This window comes from Pholcus phalangioides, unplaced genomic scaffold (assembly GCF_987345545.1).
Source record: "Pholcus phalangioides strain wild (caught in Gottingen) unplaced genomic scaffold, Ppha-v1.0 ptg000011l_1, whole genome shotgun sequence".
Lineage (NCBI taxonomy): Eukaryota > Metazoa > Arthropoda > Arachnida > Araneae > Pholcidae > Pholcus > Pholcus phalangioides.
The window spans coordinates 7,056,890-7,073,452 of NW_028301604.1; the positions used below are offsets into that span (position 1 = coordinate 7,056,890).

Below are 16,563 nucleotides of genomic sequence, written 5' to 3' on the forward strand. Positions count from 1 at the left end.
AACTCGTTTGAATATCTTCAGAGAGAGAAAATACCATTAAATAATTTTTTTAATACTGGACACTGCTGTAGTTGTAAAAATATGTTTACTTGATCCACATGTGGATTGATAAATATAATTACTTTCCTCGATATTTTTCAAAATACCCTTGATTTTCTGAATATTTTAGTATTGACTACCACCTGCAGGACTTATTTACAAAATCTAATAGGAAGTACTATTTCAAGATTTAGTCATATGGGCTTTAATATATTTTAGAAAATTAGTCCAATACAATTATGTATTGCTACAATCAGCACCTATACCGAATGGTAATGTGTGGTTTAATACTCTTCAATATTAAAAATAATAATAATATCCATGTTAACAACGTAAACAAAGAAAGGTTTTCTCTCCTCACACGTCATTAAAAAACTGGACAAAGGTCAGTAGTCGATATATTTATGCTGTTTTTCCCCTATTATATCAATTAATAAATTATTAATTTTTTTATCGATATCGTTTATTATAATGAAATATTTATAGTTTTAATTCCGGGTTCGAGGATTATGGTGGAATATCAATGTTTTTTTAACTCATTGGTAGAACAAGCTTTTAAAATTTAAAAGGTGTATAATGGTCATTTAAACGATCAGTGGAGGTTTTTGTGTGAATATTTAGGCGTGGTTTCATTTTTCGCACTTTCTTTCATATATGTTCTAAACTATTATTTTGATTAAAAACTGGTTTGAATATCTTGAAAACACCCTTGCTCTGTAGTTGTAAAAATATTTTTTTGACCTATGTTGACTACTAAATATAATTACTTTCCCGATATTTCTCAAATATCCTTGGATTTATGAATATTTTAGTATTGACCACCACATCAAGGAAAATGTACACGCCTTATTTAGGGAATTTAATAGGAAATACTGTTTCAAGATTAGTCACATGATCTATTGTTGAAGAAGTTACAGTCTAAGGACACGATTACGCTATAAAAGTTTTTATAAAACTTGATAAATGCTATTTACTCTAATGCAACCGATAAGCTTATTGGTTGCATTTTAAGTTTTATAAAAGAACTTTTCTAAAATTTTTATAGTGCAATCCCGGTTTTATGCAATTATTTATTACTACAATCAATACCAACACAGAATGATAATTTGTGGTCTAATACAGTAATGAGTAAACTACGGCCCACGAGACAAATGCGGTATGCTTAGAGGTTTTATCCAACCCGCTGCAAATTTTAAAATAATAGTATAGACATATTTTCAATTTCAATGTTTTAAAAAAATCATTTAAAAGGATGTTAAATTTTTCCCATGAGCCAGGCTGTAACTGAAATTTTTGCCGCCCACCACAACTTTAAAATTTGGTAATTTTATAACTGTGTTCTTTTTTTCCCACCTAACACTGCCGCCCCCTAGATTTGAAGCCTGAGGCAGAAGTCTCCCCTGCCCTCCTCTTGTTCTGAACCTGCATAAGCAAAATATATCTGTGAGAATTTGAATAAAACTGATTTAAGAGTTCTTATTTTTATAATAAATTATATATTTTTGGTCCGCCAAATTATCTTCTTTTTTTTTTTGGCCAGCTCCTAAAAAAGGTTTGTCCAGCACTAATTACTTCATCTAATGCTTCAATCATTTAAATAAAATTTGCAGGCTATTAAACTCAAAATAAACCGTCAATTCAGGAATTTTTATTTTATAATTTAAAATTATTTTGTGTGTGTGCTTTTAATTTGGAATTTACCATTTGTTTCTAAGGACTGGAACGAAATTCATAAATGGTCTGTCCGATCGAAATTTGGGTCCGTATTCCGGACCTTTCACAAAATACAAATTAACGAAGCCATAAATTTGATATATGATTTCTTCTGTACAAAATCAACTAGATTATTTACTGTTCACAAAATTAAGAATCGTTTTCACAAAAATAAGGAAGATTCTGACGAAAACAGGACCCTATAAAAAAAGTCTGAACAGACCCCTGTGATGTCAATTAAGTGAAGTAATTGATTACCATAAATTGATTGTAGCTTATCAATTGATTGCAGCTTATCAAGTGATGCATTGAAGGGGGAAATAATGCGGGTAATGTTAAGTAAAAACATTTACAATTCATAAGTGGTAATTATGGAAGTAATATCGGGTTTAGTTGTAATTAGACTGATCAATTGATTCAATTAATGCAAATGGATTTTCTCGTAGAACGAGCCTTAGCAATAACGCATTTATTTGTTTACGGTAGCTCGAATAAAGTTTGCTTCTTTCACCCCAAGGCAATATACGGCGTATGAAAACCTAAAGTATCGTAATTAATTCACCGATACATTCAAAGGATGCCTTGGTATGGAACTAAATAAGGAGGCTGGAAGCGCAAATACGTAATCGCAGTGAGCAAGTTCCGATATCCAACAGCGTTCAAGACTATTCAAGTAACTTCAGAGAGGAGAAAGAGAGAAGCGAGGGAATTTTCAGGTCGATTTCCAAGAATGCTTTCTTTCGTAATGGATGTTCTGTAAAGAAATATATATATGTGTATATGTGCGTGTATATAAAGCTTGAAGAAGTCAAGTCCAAAGCTTGGGATATGTGTACTAGAGTAACGACACCTTACCGTTACTCCCTCGAGTTTAATGGCCCGCGTCGAGATCATTAAAAACGAAGCAAGAAAAGTTGATCATGCACTGTCAGCGACTAAGAAACACAGCTCGGCTACCGCAGCGCTAATGAATAATTAAAGACGTTTATTGCCTCATCTTACGCATAATCATTACATGACAAGGTTACCGCCGCCGGCGTCAATACAGGCAAGGTAAATCCATACTACATTGCGTGCACAATCTGCTTCTGGCTCTCTTGAGCAGATTCGATTTTTTTCTTCTTCTTTTTTGGAAAATTCTTATCATTTTCAAGGTTTAGAACTGAGAAGTTGTCCAAAGACATACCTATCACCAAAATTTTGTCCGTGATCGATATTGATACAATCTGATTTTTATTCATAGAAAATAAGGTGAACGAATCTTTTTTAAGACTTAATAAGGGGTTTTTCTCTCTTAAGTGATAACAAGCTCTGTCTCTCTCTCCTCCAAGTCAGCCAGTATATCACTAGTAACACACACACACAAAGATGATGTCATTGTAGCATTGTTATGGCCGAGGCTTGAGGTCAACACCCTCCTAAACATAGATAACATATTCAGGGGGTTAAAGAGCACAAACATACGCCATGAACTGGACTAAAAACGCGTGTCTGATATTGTAGCGTCATTCGTTGAGATTCGGAAACGAGCAAAAGTCAGTAGATTCCATGTTTGCCGGATGTAGACTTGTGGTAATTTGTTAGGGTGGGGGAATAATGGCAGGAGATTTTGAGTGCAGGTTTCCAACTTGTGATCCGTGAAGCCAAAAGATCTTTTTTATCTATGTTTCAATAAAAATATCTGCATTAGACAAATATTCATGTTCGTTAGGGCAACGTGTAATAGTTTCGTGACCGTAAATGGTTCTTCGCATTGGCGTACGCAAGAGCCCCTTGAGTGGATATTAATGTTGTTTTGCAGGAAAAAACGTAAAAACCTCCCCCTTCAGAAGAAAAGAAATTTGAACTCCCCCCTTCCTGAAAAAATCATGCATACACCTATAGTTCGTCGAGAACTAAAATAATGGAGACCCCCCTCCCCCCCAATTCTATTTTGGATTGATGATAAGTCCTCTCCCTAACGAACCTGAGGCGACCACCGATAGATGGTGCCTCAATATACTCGCTGGCAGTTCCCTCTCTTCGAGGCGTGGACAGAAGTATAACATGACTTTCAGCAGAAAGAAAGATTTCCGACCCAACTCGATTGGTAGTAAATTGCTGTATGGGGCAATATGACCGGAGTTGGTGTACGGCAAAGTAGCCTGTGATATATTTTGCTGATGAGAAATATTCATTCCTAGATATGATTATCATTCAACAGTCTCATTGTGTTGAGGATTCATAAAATTTTTTGAATCTATAAAAATAATTTTTGCAATTCTTCAGTCTTCTAACTTGTGGCTTTGCTAGTCATAACTATTCAAATCATTAATCTGTTGATTTCGGAGCATGACTAATTAAAAACAGTCTTGTCCTCAGAGCCTGATCAGAAACTACTTAAAATGACAAGTTTTATCATCTCCGTGTCTAGAAACTTAGTGTAATTTGACTGGAAATTAATTTAAAAATCAGTCTCTGTGCGATTAATCTTAGGTCAACTTGTCTAAGTCATTACTGTTAACTGGACATTGGTCTTTTGATTCCGGAGCGTGACTGATAGAAAGGAGTCTAGTCTTTAAACCAGATCAGAAACTGCTTAAAAATGTGCACAGATTATGAGATTACAATTACTACCGATGTCACGAAAACGATTATCAAGCAGAAGTTAAACAATATTATCAGGCACGAAAACATTACAGAAACTATCTAGGTACAGTAGGCCTATAGGTTTTTCAACTTGGTTTTTTTATTCGCAGGGGGTAAAGTCCCCAACATTCAACGTCGTGAGAGCAGTTCATTATACATTCTATTATCGGAAATAATTTCATGACTTTCCCAAAGCCTAAACTTTCCACCTTTTATTCTTTGAAGGATCATCTGATGAAAAGCACCGCACGAACAAAAATAAAAAGTTAATAGCACTCCGTTCGTGACGGGGTGCAAAAAAAAAGGCATCGCGATAACACCAAATCTTTTTGCAACACTTTGTTGGAACCATGTTATACTCTAAGAGAGAGTGAGAGAAGGAGGGAGGAATGAGCACATTCCGGACCAGTAATGGACTATACCAGCTGAAATGTTATGAGGGAGTGCCTATTTTTTTTTTTTATATTTCGTTCTGCGTTGTACATTAGATTGGCGTAGGTGGCGCGGAAAATGTCTAACCTCTCATAAAATGAAACGCCCATTTCTACGCTAGTTCAAGCCACGATGTTTTTTAATCAATTCCACGCGCGTTGCCCAACCTATTTTTTATGGTTTCATCGAATCTCAACCAATGTACTTGCCTTAAAATGCACCTATCAAATAAGGGCCATTCTTTTCCCCTTTCCCATTAGTGCCGACTGGAGAGAAAGAGAAGAAAAAACCGAAATATATATAAGAGCTGAAAGACTTTTTTTAATACTTGAATATGTACATATAAATCCAGAAATACAAAAAAAATTATGACCAACTTTACTTGACTCTTAGGATTGTAATGAATATTTCTGCGCTTTCGTTCATGTCACCATCGTTGTTAATATTTACATTATATCTATCATCAATTTCTCTTTTGATTTAAAAAATGTACAGTTGAATCTCTATATGATGAAATCACTTTATGCCATCATGGGAATTGTTAAAGAGAAATCCTTTTGAATAAAGAGTAATTTTTTTCCGAAAATGTGTTCTGGTGAAAACTTCATGATAAGGTCGATCCATCTTTGGAAAATCTTACTTCTGAATTTTGGTATGGTTTCTGAGTTTCATAATTAATAGAATCGAAAGCAGGGATTTTCAACCGGTTTTTAGTAAGCACCAAGCACCCCAGAGTAGGCTTACTCGCGAGATATTAACATAATCAACACACCAATTAAGTACCACATTCAAAGATAAGCATTACGTTGATGTGAGTGTTTAACGAAGGTTGTATTTGTCATAGGCGTAGGTGAGCTCTTGTAATGATGAACATAGACGGTCTCCACGATTTCGGCTAAAGAATTAAAGGTGCAAATTCATATCATTTGTGTACGCAAAGGGGGTGGGGGTCGAGGTTCTAACCCCTTCCCTCCAAGCCATGATTATAGTGTTATTTTGCAGGAAAAAACGTAATTCTTCCCCCCCCCCCCGTTTCCCAGAGAAAATTCTGCGTACGCCTATGCAAGTTATGATAGGGCAGAGAAAACCTTCAACTTTTCAAATTTTATAAAAGACTTGATGAATATTTCGACCAACTATACAACGGAATGAAATCCAAATCTGAGAAGATTCAGAAAGAAAAAACTGATCACTCTAGCTACTATAATAAGCATTTAATTTGAAAAAAAAAACTGATTGAACCATTAAAATATGTAACCAACAAAGATCATGATGAAGTGGAAAAATAAAGGCTCCAAGACAGGCCATGACAAATCCCAAGCACCGGTTGAGAACCGCTGGTTTATACCATCGCATAATGCTCTTGAGCGGTAGGAAGTTCAACACCAAGGTATTGTCGACGAAAAGCACGATGAACAGTTGTTACGGACTCACACTTCGCGAAGCTTAGAACACATAACAATTTCTGTTGTGCAGTCGCCATCTTGACAAACACTAAAGTGGTGGCCAAAGGAAGAGCATTAGCGCTACCTGTTGGCAACTGCGTGAAACTCGAGATTTCTCTCTTTCTACCTATACATTATTCGATCAAAACGGATTAAAAGCTGAATAGTTATATATTTTTTTTAAATCGGATGATTATTTTTAAACACCCTGTATTTTTGGTACTTAATAAATTTGGCTGGCGCCTAAATTTTTTCCGATTGTCAAGCCCTCCTTTAAAATCTTCACGTGAAAAAAAAAAGTCCTATAATCATAAAAACCAAGTGATTTTTCAAGAAAAAAATTTTATTATTCAAATGAAATATAGCTGAACGTAATTGAGATTAAAAAAACTAAACGATGCTAAACATTGAAGCATTTAACATGAAACGTTCAAAAATAAGTAAATTTGTTTCATTGGTCACATAAGAATAAGAAAGGAATGAAACCTTAAAATGATGAAAGAAGTTTCGACTACACACTGAAATGTAGAAAAAGAATACCTCCTGAAAATTAAAACTATTCCCCTGCCCCTAGACCAAATTCTAATTGAAATCTTAATTCCAAAAAAATTGCATAAGGAAACTCATTCGAAATATTGCATGTGCACTCTTCATCCAAAACTAACTTGGAATATGAAAAATCACCAAAAATTTCAGAACAAAATTCTTTTTAACAGTTCCTTTTGTAATAACTCCCCCATATGCCTTAAAAAAAGTACGTTAGTATCCACTAATATATTAAATGACAAACAACCTAAGAATAATTGAAGGAGATTAGTAATATCCATATCATTAATTTGGTTGGTGCAACTAAACGGCACATTACTGACAGATTATACCAAAAATTTCCACAGTCCACAACAATAAGATTCCTGTCCAAATCTCATCAACACAGGAAGATTAATAAGGGGTCTAACCAGAAGAAATTTGGGTCTGTTTTCTGAACCGTTCACAAAATTCCAAATTCGAAAACTGACCAGTCACCAAATACAAATTAACGAAACCATAAATTTGAAATTCACTTCTTTTGCACAAAATTAACTACATTGTTTCGCTTCGCACAAAATTATTTACTTTTCACAAAATTATGAATCATTTTTAATAAAGAAAGAAAATTTTGAGGAAAACATGGCCCTATTAAAAAAGTGTGGACAGACCTCCTGCTAATACTGTAATTTATCAGAAATGCTTTGGAAAGCATAACTTTTCCAACAATAATACAACTGGAGTAAATTTTATATATCTCAATGTATAAAATTTTCAATTTCTCAATATATATGCCGAATGGTGCGGATCAATAACCCTCATTGATCATTTTTCTTTGAAAAAAAAATATAAAGATGAATATTTTGAATATAAAGGCACGATAAAGAGAAGAGCTGTGAACGATACTCAAAAATCATACAAAACAAACATAACGAACCCAAATCCCTCTGAATCGTTTGATACACTTTTCAAAAGTTGACACACGGGTAAATGACACACACCATTCATACCGTACACAATATTATTATTATCAATGAAAAATAGAGTAAGTGTGTGTGTGTGTGTTCGTACTCGCTTCTCTTATATTATCTCTTTCATAGAACCCGTTATATCTATATTTAGAAAAAGGTTTTTTTTAGTTATTTCAATATTTACTGTATGAGACAGCTTTAGTATGGATGGATCATTCAATTGCCACTTGAAAATATGGGGAGCAAGAAACTTCCCATTCGAATCAACGTGTTATATATATATACATAATATAATAATAATTTCCTTTTTTTTTAGCAATTCACGCGCGGTCTCTCGTGAATCCATTTGAAAAAGAAAATTGTGAGTAAGAAAGAGCAAAATATAGTGTGTGTGTGTGTACCTCAAGTTTCCCCTCACATCTGTTTTGCGATATCTTTTCCATAGAAAACGATCCACTTCAATATTACATCCTCAGCCCGAGTTTTCTCGCCTTTTTTTTTTGGTTATATTGGTGTTGTCACGCCAAGTGCGCGTTTTGACACGTCGCATTGATCAAGTGGAATTCTCTTTCACGTCAATGGAGTAGTTTTTACCTCCTCCCCACTTCACTGGTTTTTTTTTTTTTTTTTACCTCTTTTTACTACTTGCCTTTTTTTTTTCTTTGCATATAGTAAGCACCTTTTATACAGATTTTACACAGAAAAACCAGACGTTAAGAGAGAGAGAGAGAGAAAAAGAAATGAAAAACTGATTTTTCTCATCGTGGGAAAAACTGGACTGGTTCGCATTCCTGGGTGCCCGTAAACGAGTATTCTTATTATCTCATCTACAATTGAGAAACTTCAGGTTTTTTGGTGTGGTGGTTTTTTTTTTTTCCATATATATACCTAACTATACACATTTGTCCTCTTGCCTAGTTGGTGCATGTTAAGCTGATTATACCGATTGAAATTAATTATATCGAGTTTTGTAAAACCTGCTTTCACAAAACAAGATCTGATATAAGAGATAAAAGTGTAGAGATTTATTGCTTACATGCTTTGAATGGCTGTTGATTTACATGAGGCGATCCTGTTGATGATGATGTTGTTGTTTCTCTTTTAGAATGATTTTTTTACTCGTTTATCCGTTGATGATGTTATTGAGTGATTAATATCACTGAAAGAAAATAATTACTATGTTGGAAATTAAATACAAAATGTGTTGCATAATTTTTTTTAATTGAGAAGTTTCGAAAAATAGAGTTTTTTTTATGGAAAAATAATTAGCATTAGTTACTTTAAATTTACTTTATTTAGCGTGAAAATAATAATGTCCTTTTTTACGTTTTGAATGGGTTCTTGAAATGAGATGAAACGTTAACATAACTACAACGATATTTCTAAGGAAACAATTTGAAAACTTCAAGAGCCAAGTCGGATAATTATGGGCGGTATGACACATAAATCTCGATAATGGTCGGCCGGTTTGTTTTATAATAATTGGATGAGCATTAAAATAAATTTATTCATGCCAAGTTGATTGTGAAAATGAATGTTATTCGTAATGTCTCAACGTCATGGCCTCTAATCCAGTGGCGTATTTACAGGTGGGGGGGGGGATAAACGGGCTATAGCCTAAGGCGTCAAGTTTTGAGGGGTGGTAAATCTAAATAATTGGTGGTCAAGAACATTAAATTATAACATGGGAAGGGCGGAAAAATTATAATAGCCCGAAGTCGGCAAAGACATAAATCCGCCACTGCTCTAATCCATGAAGATGTCCTCTAAGCCGGAATTTTTGACGAACCTCCCCAGGATAAGACTTTTAGTGGAACTCCTTATATATTAATTTTTTAGCAAATTTAAAGAATTAAAATTGAAAAAATACAATGTCCATCACTCTTGTGGTGCCTTTTGTGGGAGTCATGATCACTGTCTTCAATAAAAGTTTTACCTACACTCTCAATTTTAAACGATAACTGACTATTCCTATGAAAGTGGAGATTTCTCCTGATTTATAAAGAGAAAATATATTCTAATCCATCAAATTAAACATTTCTTAGATTTTTTTAAAATTTGTTGGTCACCACAGATATCGTTAATGCAAGAAAGCTAATTTTATCTAATAAAGAATTAAACTAATGCTGAGACTAGCAGCTTAAAAACAATATAAAATGAGTAAAAAATCGATGTTGAACTAAAACAAAATTGATGGTTAATATCAGTAATAATTAACAATTATAATATAACTTACAAATCGGTATGTAAATTAGTGAGATGATAGTAATAAAATATATTGGATGGATATATGGAGATATTCACAAATAGAGATGCAAGTTATACTTTCAAAATATTTGAGAGCAAATAATTTTTATACAATAAAAAAAGTATTTTTTTGTATATAAGGTCAGATATAGAGTAATTGTTATGAGTTGATTGGCAAGAAACGATTAACGTGAACCTATCGCAGTATTATCCTGTCATTTTCAGCTCGTTGGGGGCTCCTGGTTTTGACTGACGTATTATATTAAAACGGCTTCTTTATTCAAGCTTATTTAAAGGATTCCCCCTCCGAACTTCGAGTTTTCGCGCTGTCCTTACTTTGGTAATTCAACTATGATCAAACAATCTGCCAACTGTTTATTGTGCCCTCTTCACTATCTTAGCCAACTACATCTGACAACTTACAATGGAAAAGGTAAGACGTTCACTAGTATATTAAGTGACATCTTCTGTGAGAGAAAAAAAAAATGGTACAATAAAAGTATGAAAAAAGTTTTTGAAGTGTGAGTGCAAGCAAGTTATTGTTTGGATCTGTCAAGTCTTATCGGCTTTGATCAGGTAGTTGGTACACGAAAAAAAAAGAAACAAGCTGTTAAAGTATAATCTATTCTTTACTTGCTGAACTTAAAAGCTTTTATGTATTTATCTGAATTCTACTCCATTGATGTAATCGTATTACACGAGATGTGCGTAATTAAATGTATCTCTACTATAGTGAGTTACAAATATTATTATGCAAATCACTTTTAACTCAAATGCGTAGCTTTGCAACGTGCAACGTGTTCTTCAAATGTTCGTTACTCCAGCCAGCTTATTTGAAGATAACATTTTAGAATCACCTTTGCACGTAAGGTGAGGACATATTCTTCCCATTTTATACTTTGAATTTGTTAGTAGATGTCCCAATTAACGACAACAACTCTTTGTTGCGAGCATGTATGGCCGCGATTTCGCTAATTTGTTAAAATGTTTTGTTTGCATTTATTTACTTTTTTTTTTACCTTGAAGTTTGCAACCGAATATTTTTCGTACTATAGTTTGAATCACAACGAAAGTAGTTATGCATTTAAAAGTATAATATTACTTCAATACATTTCTTTCATGAGGAGGCTTTGTACGTACTTCTTCAATACGGTCTGATATAAGCAATAAGCCCCAAAGCAGAATGTTTTGCATCAGGGGCGTAGCCAGAAATTTCGTTCGGGGGGGGGGGCAAAGTGATAGAACAATAGATTTGGCCATCTTTTTCTCTTTTTTTCGACCATTTTCTCACATTTCGGGGGGGGGGGCAGATCCCGAAGTCCCCCCTCCCCCCCTCACTACGCCCTTGTTTTACATTGTTCTGCAACGAGCTCTCGGCTGACTGACTGGAAATGTTCTGCGGTAAAAATTCCCACAATAGTGTTTTCTCCACTTTTCTTATAAAGTTCTTTCAAATTGTTCTACAGTAGGATAGATTTTTAAATATTTTTCCCGGCTTTCAATACTTGTCATTAACTATGAAAAACATTATCAAAACTTGAAAAAAAAAAATTGAGCATTTAAGGCTTAAAGAAAAGATGCCCTATTTCGCTAAAAACAATTTCGTTTCTACAATATATACAAAAATAACTACAATAGATATATTTTTATTCAGTGAGTAAATTTTTGGATATTAAAAAATATATTTGCCAATATTTAGCGAGTTTTTTTGTCATGTTAATATGCTTCGTCAGGTTTCAATCAATTTAAATAAACCATCCGATTTCTTTCACCCATATAAGAAAGTGATTTGTCAGTCAACCTAGTTATATCGCGTTATTGACTTTCATGACAAGTTTTCACTCCATGCACATGGTGCGTGAATTTGTTTACACGTATGGTAAAGAAAGGCTTTGTATAGATTTGTAAACGGCTCTTATGACCGGAAAGTGAAAAAAAAAAATGCTCCCAACAAATAATCGGTTGGGAAGAAAAAAGTGAATGAGTGCATACAATTCACAAATCCTCAAAACTTTTCGATATAAAGATCGAAAATTTGTTGAACTGCCAGGACATAACCACTTATACAAGACATTACGTTTGTTATTTTTTTTTTCTCACAAATACGTCCTCTGAACATGTAGAAAATAAACGTGAATTGGGCAGCTGTGTTTACGAGAAATAAACTGTGTGCTTTTTTTTTTTTTTTAAACTGTACAGTGTTTACTGACAAGAGAGGCAGGCAAAAGTAGTTCGGGTGGGGATTCGAAGAACACGTTCACAAGAGAACAATCGACAATATATACTATGGAAGTGGTACGTTTAGATTTTGAACAATGGCCACCTGGTGTACGTAAAGTTACCTTAGGGAATATACGAGAACGAGAAAGAAAGGCTGAAGATACAGACTGTCTGTGTGATCAAAATAATCACCCCACAAACAGATCGATATAATTACAACAACGAAGAAGGGGGGTCCCTTCTGATATTCATGTACTCATCTTGCTGCTTTCAACCACAAAGGGATGTTGGAAAAAAAAGTGAAAGAGGGTTCGACTTTCCCTTTAACATCACAATAGCTGCTTTAAATATTTTTAATCCCTTGAGATATTTGGTTCCAGGGATAGTACTAATCTATGAACTTGTTTCAGGTATGAATAGTTTTGGTGAAGAACCATAGAATGCGAGACTTTCTTCACCAACAGATCAGCTTATACTAGGACTTAGCAATAACGCAACGTTTCTCTACCTTTCTGAATCCAAGGGCCAGTAAAGTATCTGAGACAATTCGATAGACCTCTAACTTACAGCATGAGTAGCATGACCATGCGTCCCGTATTTTATGAGATGTAGCACATTACTGTGCCTTTGTCCGTTCCGATTTCATACAACTATCCCGTTTTTTTCAACTAAGCTTATTCGCGTTTGTAATCTTTCTTAAAATGATGAATGAAGAAATGAATGAATTTTCAATTCATAATTTTCAGCGATTGCAGCAACAATTCGTGATTTTGCAACGGTGATATGGCAACGGTTTTTATGATAATTGGCACTTTCTCGTATTTTTCCGTATTTCACACCAGTTTCCCGTAATTAAAGTGGTACCCAATAATGATGAATGCTTTTGTTTCCATAAAAAACATTTCAGTTCACTGCGATTTGCTGCATTCCTTTATTTCCCGACTCTTCAGCAATTTTAGAAAATTTGTCATAAATTGCATTTTCTTCGAATAGATGTGGTTACCCTAAGTGTGAAAGTCTAATTTTTATTCGAACCTATAAGAATATTACCAATTATCAATGAAAACACTTTCAATTTAGTTAGAATTAAAATAAAATCAAGTCCGCCCTCGGACCAACTGACCATCTTCGCGAAGAACCTTTAGTCCGCTGACCATAGGTTGCGAAACGCTGTACTAAAGGAATTCTTTTACAAAAGATTTATTAGATAAAGCTTTTCTCTCATAAAAATATATGAAAATAATTTAATACAGTATAATCTTATAAAAAAAAATTTTTGCTAATTCGTATTAATCTCATTCTTGTATTTTCTTAAGTTCTCATTGATTTCGTGTAAGAAACAAACCCATTTCTTTTTCAGGGATGAAAAGTGAAATATGTATTCACGTAATTTCAATTTCATGTTACATCTTAATTACTATAATGATGTAACGCAATGATAGCTCATGCCCGTTATAAAAATAATGACTCGCGTAATCGCATCATGGGAAATTTATTATGTATTGAAACTTCAGATGATAATTCGTGATTTGTATTGATCATTTGTATGAGATAAGCGTGGGATCTAACATGGAAAGAAAAAGAAATTTTTTCGATAATTTTCAAAATAATCAGTTGATATTGTTCATAGCTTTTATAAGAATTTATAAAATTTAGAATGACAGGAACATTCATATTCAAGACGTTACTAATAAAATATTTTCCTGTCATTTTCTTGCGCCGTTTCAAGGCATGTAATTATCATATTCAATTCGTTTAAAAAAATTCCTATATGAATTAAACATTAATATTTCTGAAATTACATGATAACGATGGTAGTGAATAGTGTTTTGTTTTGTGAAAATGAAATTCAAACTGGATTTATTTACTGAAATGAAACATAAAAGTATTTACAGTGAATCTCACATTTTTGCCACTCTCCGATTAATTAATAAAGTTATTTTGAAACAAATTTATTGCATACATTATGCGAGGTATAAATCTATTTCATATCACTTCACATTCAAACTCAGCACGTATTAGTACAGTATATAAATTTCCACTAATCGGCACAGTTTGATAGATCGAATAATTTTTAGCTGGTCAAATACGTTCGATATTTTCTGAGTTATTTGAATTATTCATTAGTTCCCCAACGCCAACTCTTCAAATGATCGGAAATACTTCAAATTAAGGAAATTCAATTAAGTTATTTTGGTTTAAGTAAAACACGAAAATTTTAATAGTTAATTTATTAGTGACTATTTAATTTTTGTCATACATAATTGTTGATAAATTATTGATTAAAAATTGTTCTGCTATGTTTGATATTAGATCTGATCGTGGTTTGGTTTCAATATTATGTTCAGTGTGTTTGAATGTGTTTATGAATATGTTTATTGTGATTTTTTTTCACATACATACATGCGTAATAAGTTTTTTGGATGCGGTAAAGACTGATTAACCGAAAAGCACTCGAAATGAAAATAAAATAGCTCGAAATACCGAACTTTTCCAGAGTCACGTGTTAGGCTACTGTATATGATATTAAAATGTACGCACGGTTAACAATGTTAATTGATGAAATGCATCCATTCAAAAGCAATCTGAAAATAAAATTATAAAGTGAATTCATCAGTCTGTAACAAACAAATTTAAAATTTAAAACTTGCCGGTTTGTTCGACTCTTTAACTCGTGTTGTAATTTGAGAACATCCATAGCGCGGTTTACAAAGCGTTTAAAAAAATTGTCAAATTTAGCAAGGTTAATTTGAGGGGTAATTTAAAAACAAAATTAACTACACTTGGAAATAAGAGAGGAAAAAAAAGTTGTTCTTAAATTTTTTACCTGTGTCATTAGCCGGTCAGATCCAGATCCTTCTTCGTCTCGGAAAATGATATCCGGGTTGTAATTAGGAACCAAGTCCTTGAATTTAGGTGAAGTTCGTGTTAATTTGCCTTCAACAAGGCCACTAGCTGCAAGACTGTTTTCAGACACGTTCGGTACGTGTTGCTTGAACACTAAGGGAGTCAGTTTCCTAGGGCTACGTCGGCGTCCGCCACCTCGACCGGGGCCGCACGCTTCTGTCGCGTCCGGCCGGCACAATGTTACGGCAAGAAAGAACGTCACGGCCGCTACTGACCACTTCCTCGACGGCATGTACATCTATGTCCAAACCGTTACGACGGTCCTAATCCGTCTTTTGATCAAGTTGATTTGAACACTAATGATACAAAAAAAAACCTTGAAATGAAGATTGTCATTAAGGGTTCCCAAGGGGCTTAATGGGGCGAAAGCAATCGCCCCCACGAAACAAATTACGGTAACTACTATTATTATTACTATATAACAAACGAACAAGAATAAAAACGAGAACGATATATCTTCTCAATCGTCGATCTTCAAGAGCATCTCAACACAATCTGTCGTCGTTCCACCTAAACCCGTCTCTGGTCAGTTTGTCCGTAACCAATTATTTCGAGCGGTGGGAATTCGTTGATTTGACAGAGGTGGCGTTTTTTGATGGACATTCTCTGCCGGTTGACTATCTTACACTGATAGTGCGGAGTAGCCGACAGCAGCAGTCGTAGTTGTCGTGGTGAGTGTATGCGCCTACGCTGGTTAGTCTTGACCGAAGAAGAAGTCCGGCTTCCGAAACGAACGATAGTAATTGAAAAACAAAAAACAAAAAAAAAGCCACACCGAAAGAGAGAAGCTTTAAGTTTCCGCAGCTCGATAAGGCACACGGCGGATAATTCGCTTACGTTCACCCATTGTGTAATCTCTCTTTCTCTTTTTTGTACGCTATGGAGATATACAGAGCGAAAAAAAAAAGTAGGGAGAGTTTAAGAACTGCTTGCGAAGGGTGATCCGCGATAATACGCGACTGCTACTCTTCTCATTTGGGAATTCCAGGAGGAAGATACGACGACGTCTGCTCCACAAGGGATTGTCGTCATCCGCATACTTTGCTACCTATTCAAGGTGTGCGTGTGTGTGTTGGGTGAGATTGTGAGTGAGAAGTTTTTAGCGATGATGAGGGAGTAGAAAGCTGCGAAATCGTCATCAATAAGCCTTGCCGTCTATAAGAACTGTGATTGGTTCGGCAAACTGTTGACACGGTCTTCCCCTGGCGAATGGCTTTCGCTACTTACTACCCTCCTCTGGTCTGGTCGCTATTTCCCATACTACAGCTGCTGCTTCATCATGTTACCTTTTTTTTTCTTTTCCTTTTATATTACTATATAACATGCATGTCTCTTCTCTTCATTCCTATATGAAGCAAAGAAAATTTTGTTTTTTCTGTGTGTGTGTGAAAATTTGGTGTTTTTTTCGTAATTTCTTCTTTTTTTTCTTTTCCCTC

At 34.4% G+C, this 16,563-nt stretch overlaps 1 protein-coding gene across 1 annotated transcript in view; it reads right to left on the reverse strand.

Annotated features, from left to right (window-relative positions):
• LOC149079997 (sonic hedgehog protein-like) overlaps window positions 1–16,363 on the reverse strand; it is a 65,929-nt gene extending 49,566 nt beyond the window's left edge. Inside the window, exon 1 of the mRNA XM_089238914.1 lies at window positions 15,048–16,363. Coding sequence (XP_089095040.1) covers window positions 15,048–15,365 — 318 coding nt within the window. The 5' untranslated portion in view covers window positions 15,366–16,363. The remainder of the gene's footprint in view (window positions 1–15,047) is intronic.
• Window positions 16,364–16,563: the final 200 nt, after the last annotated feature.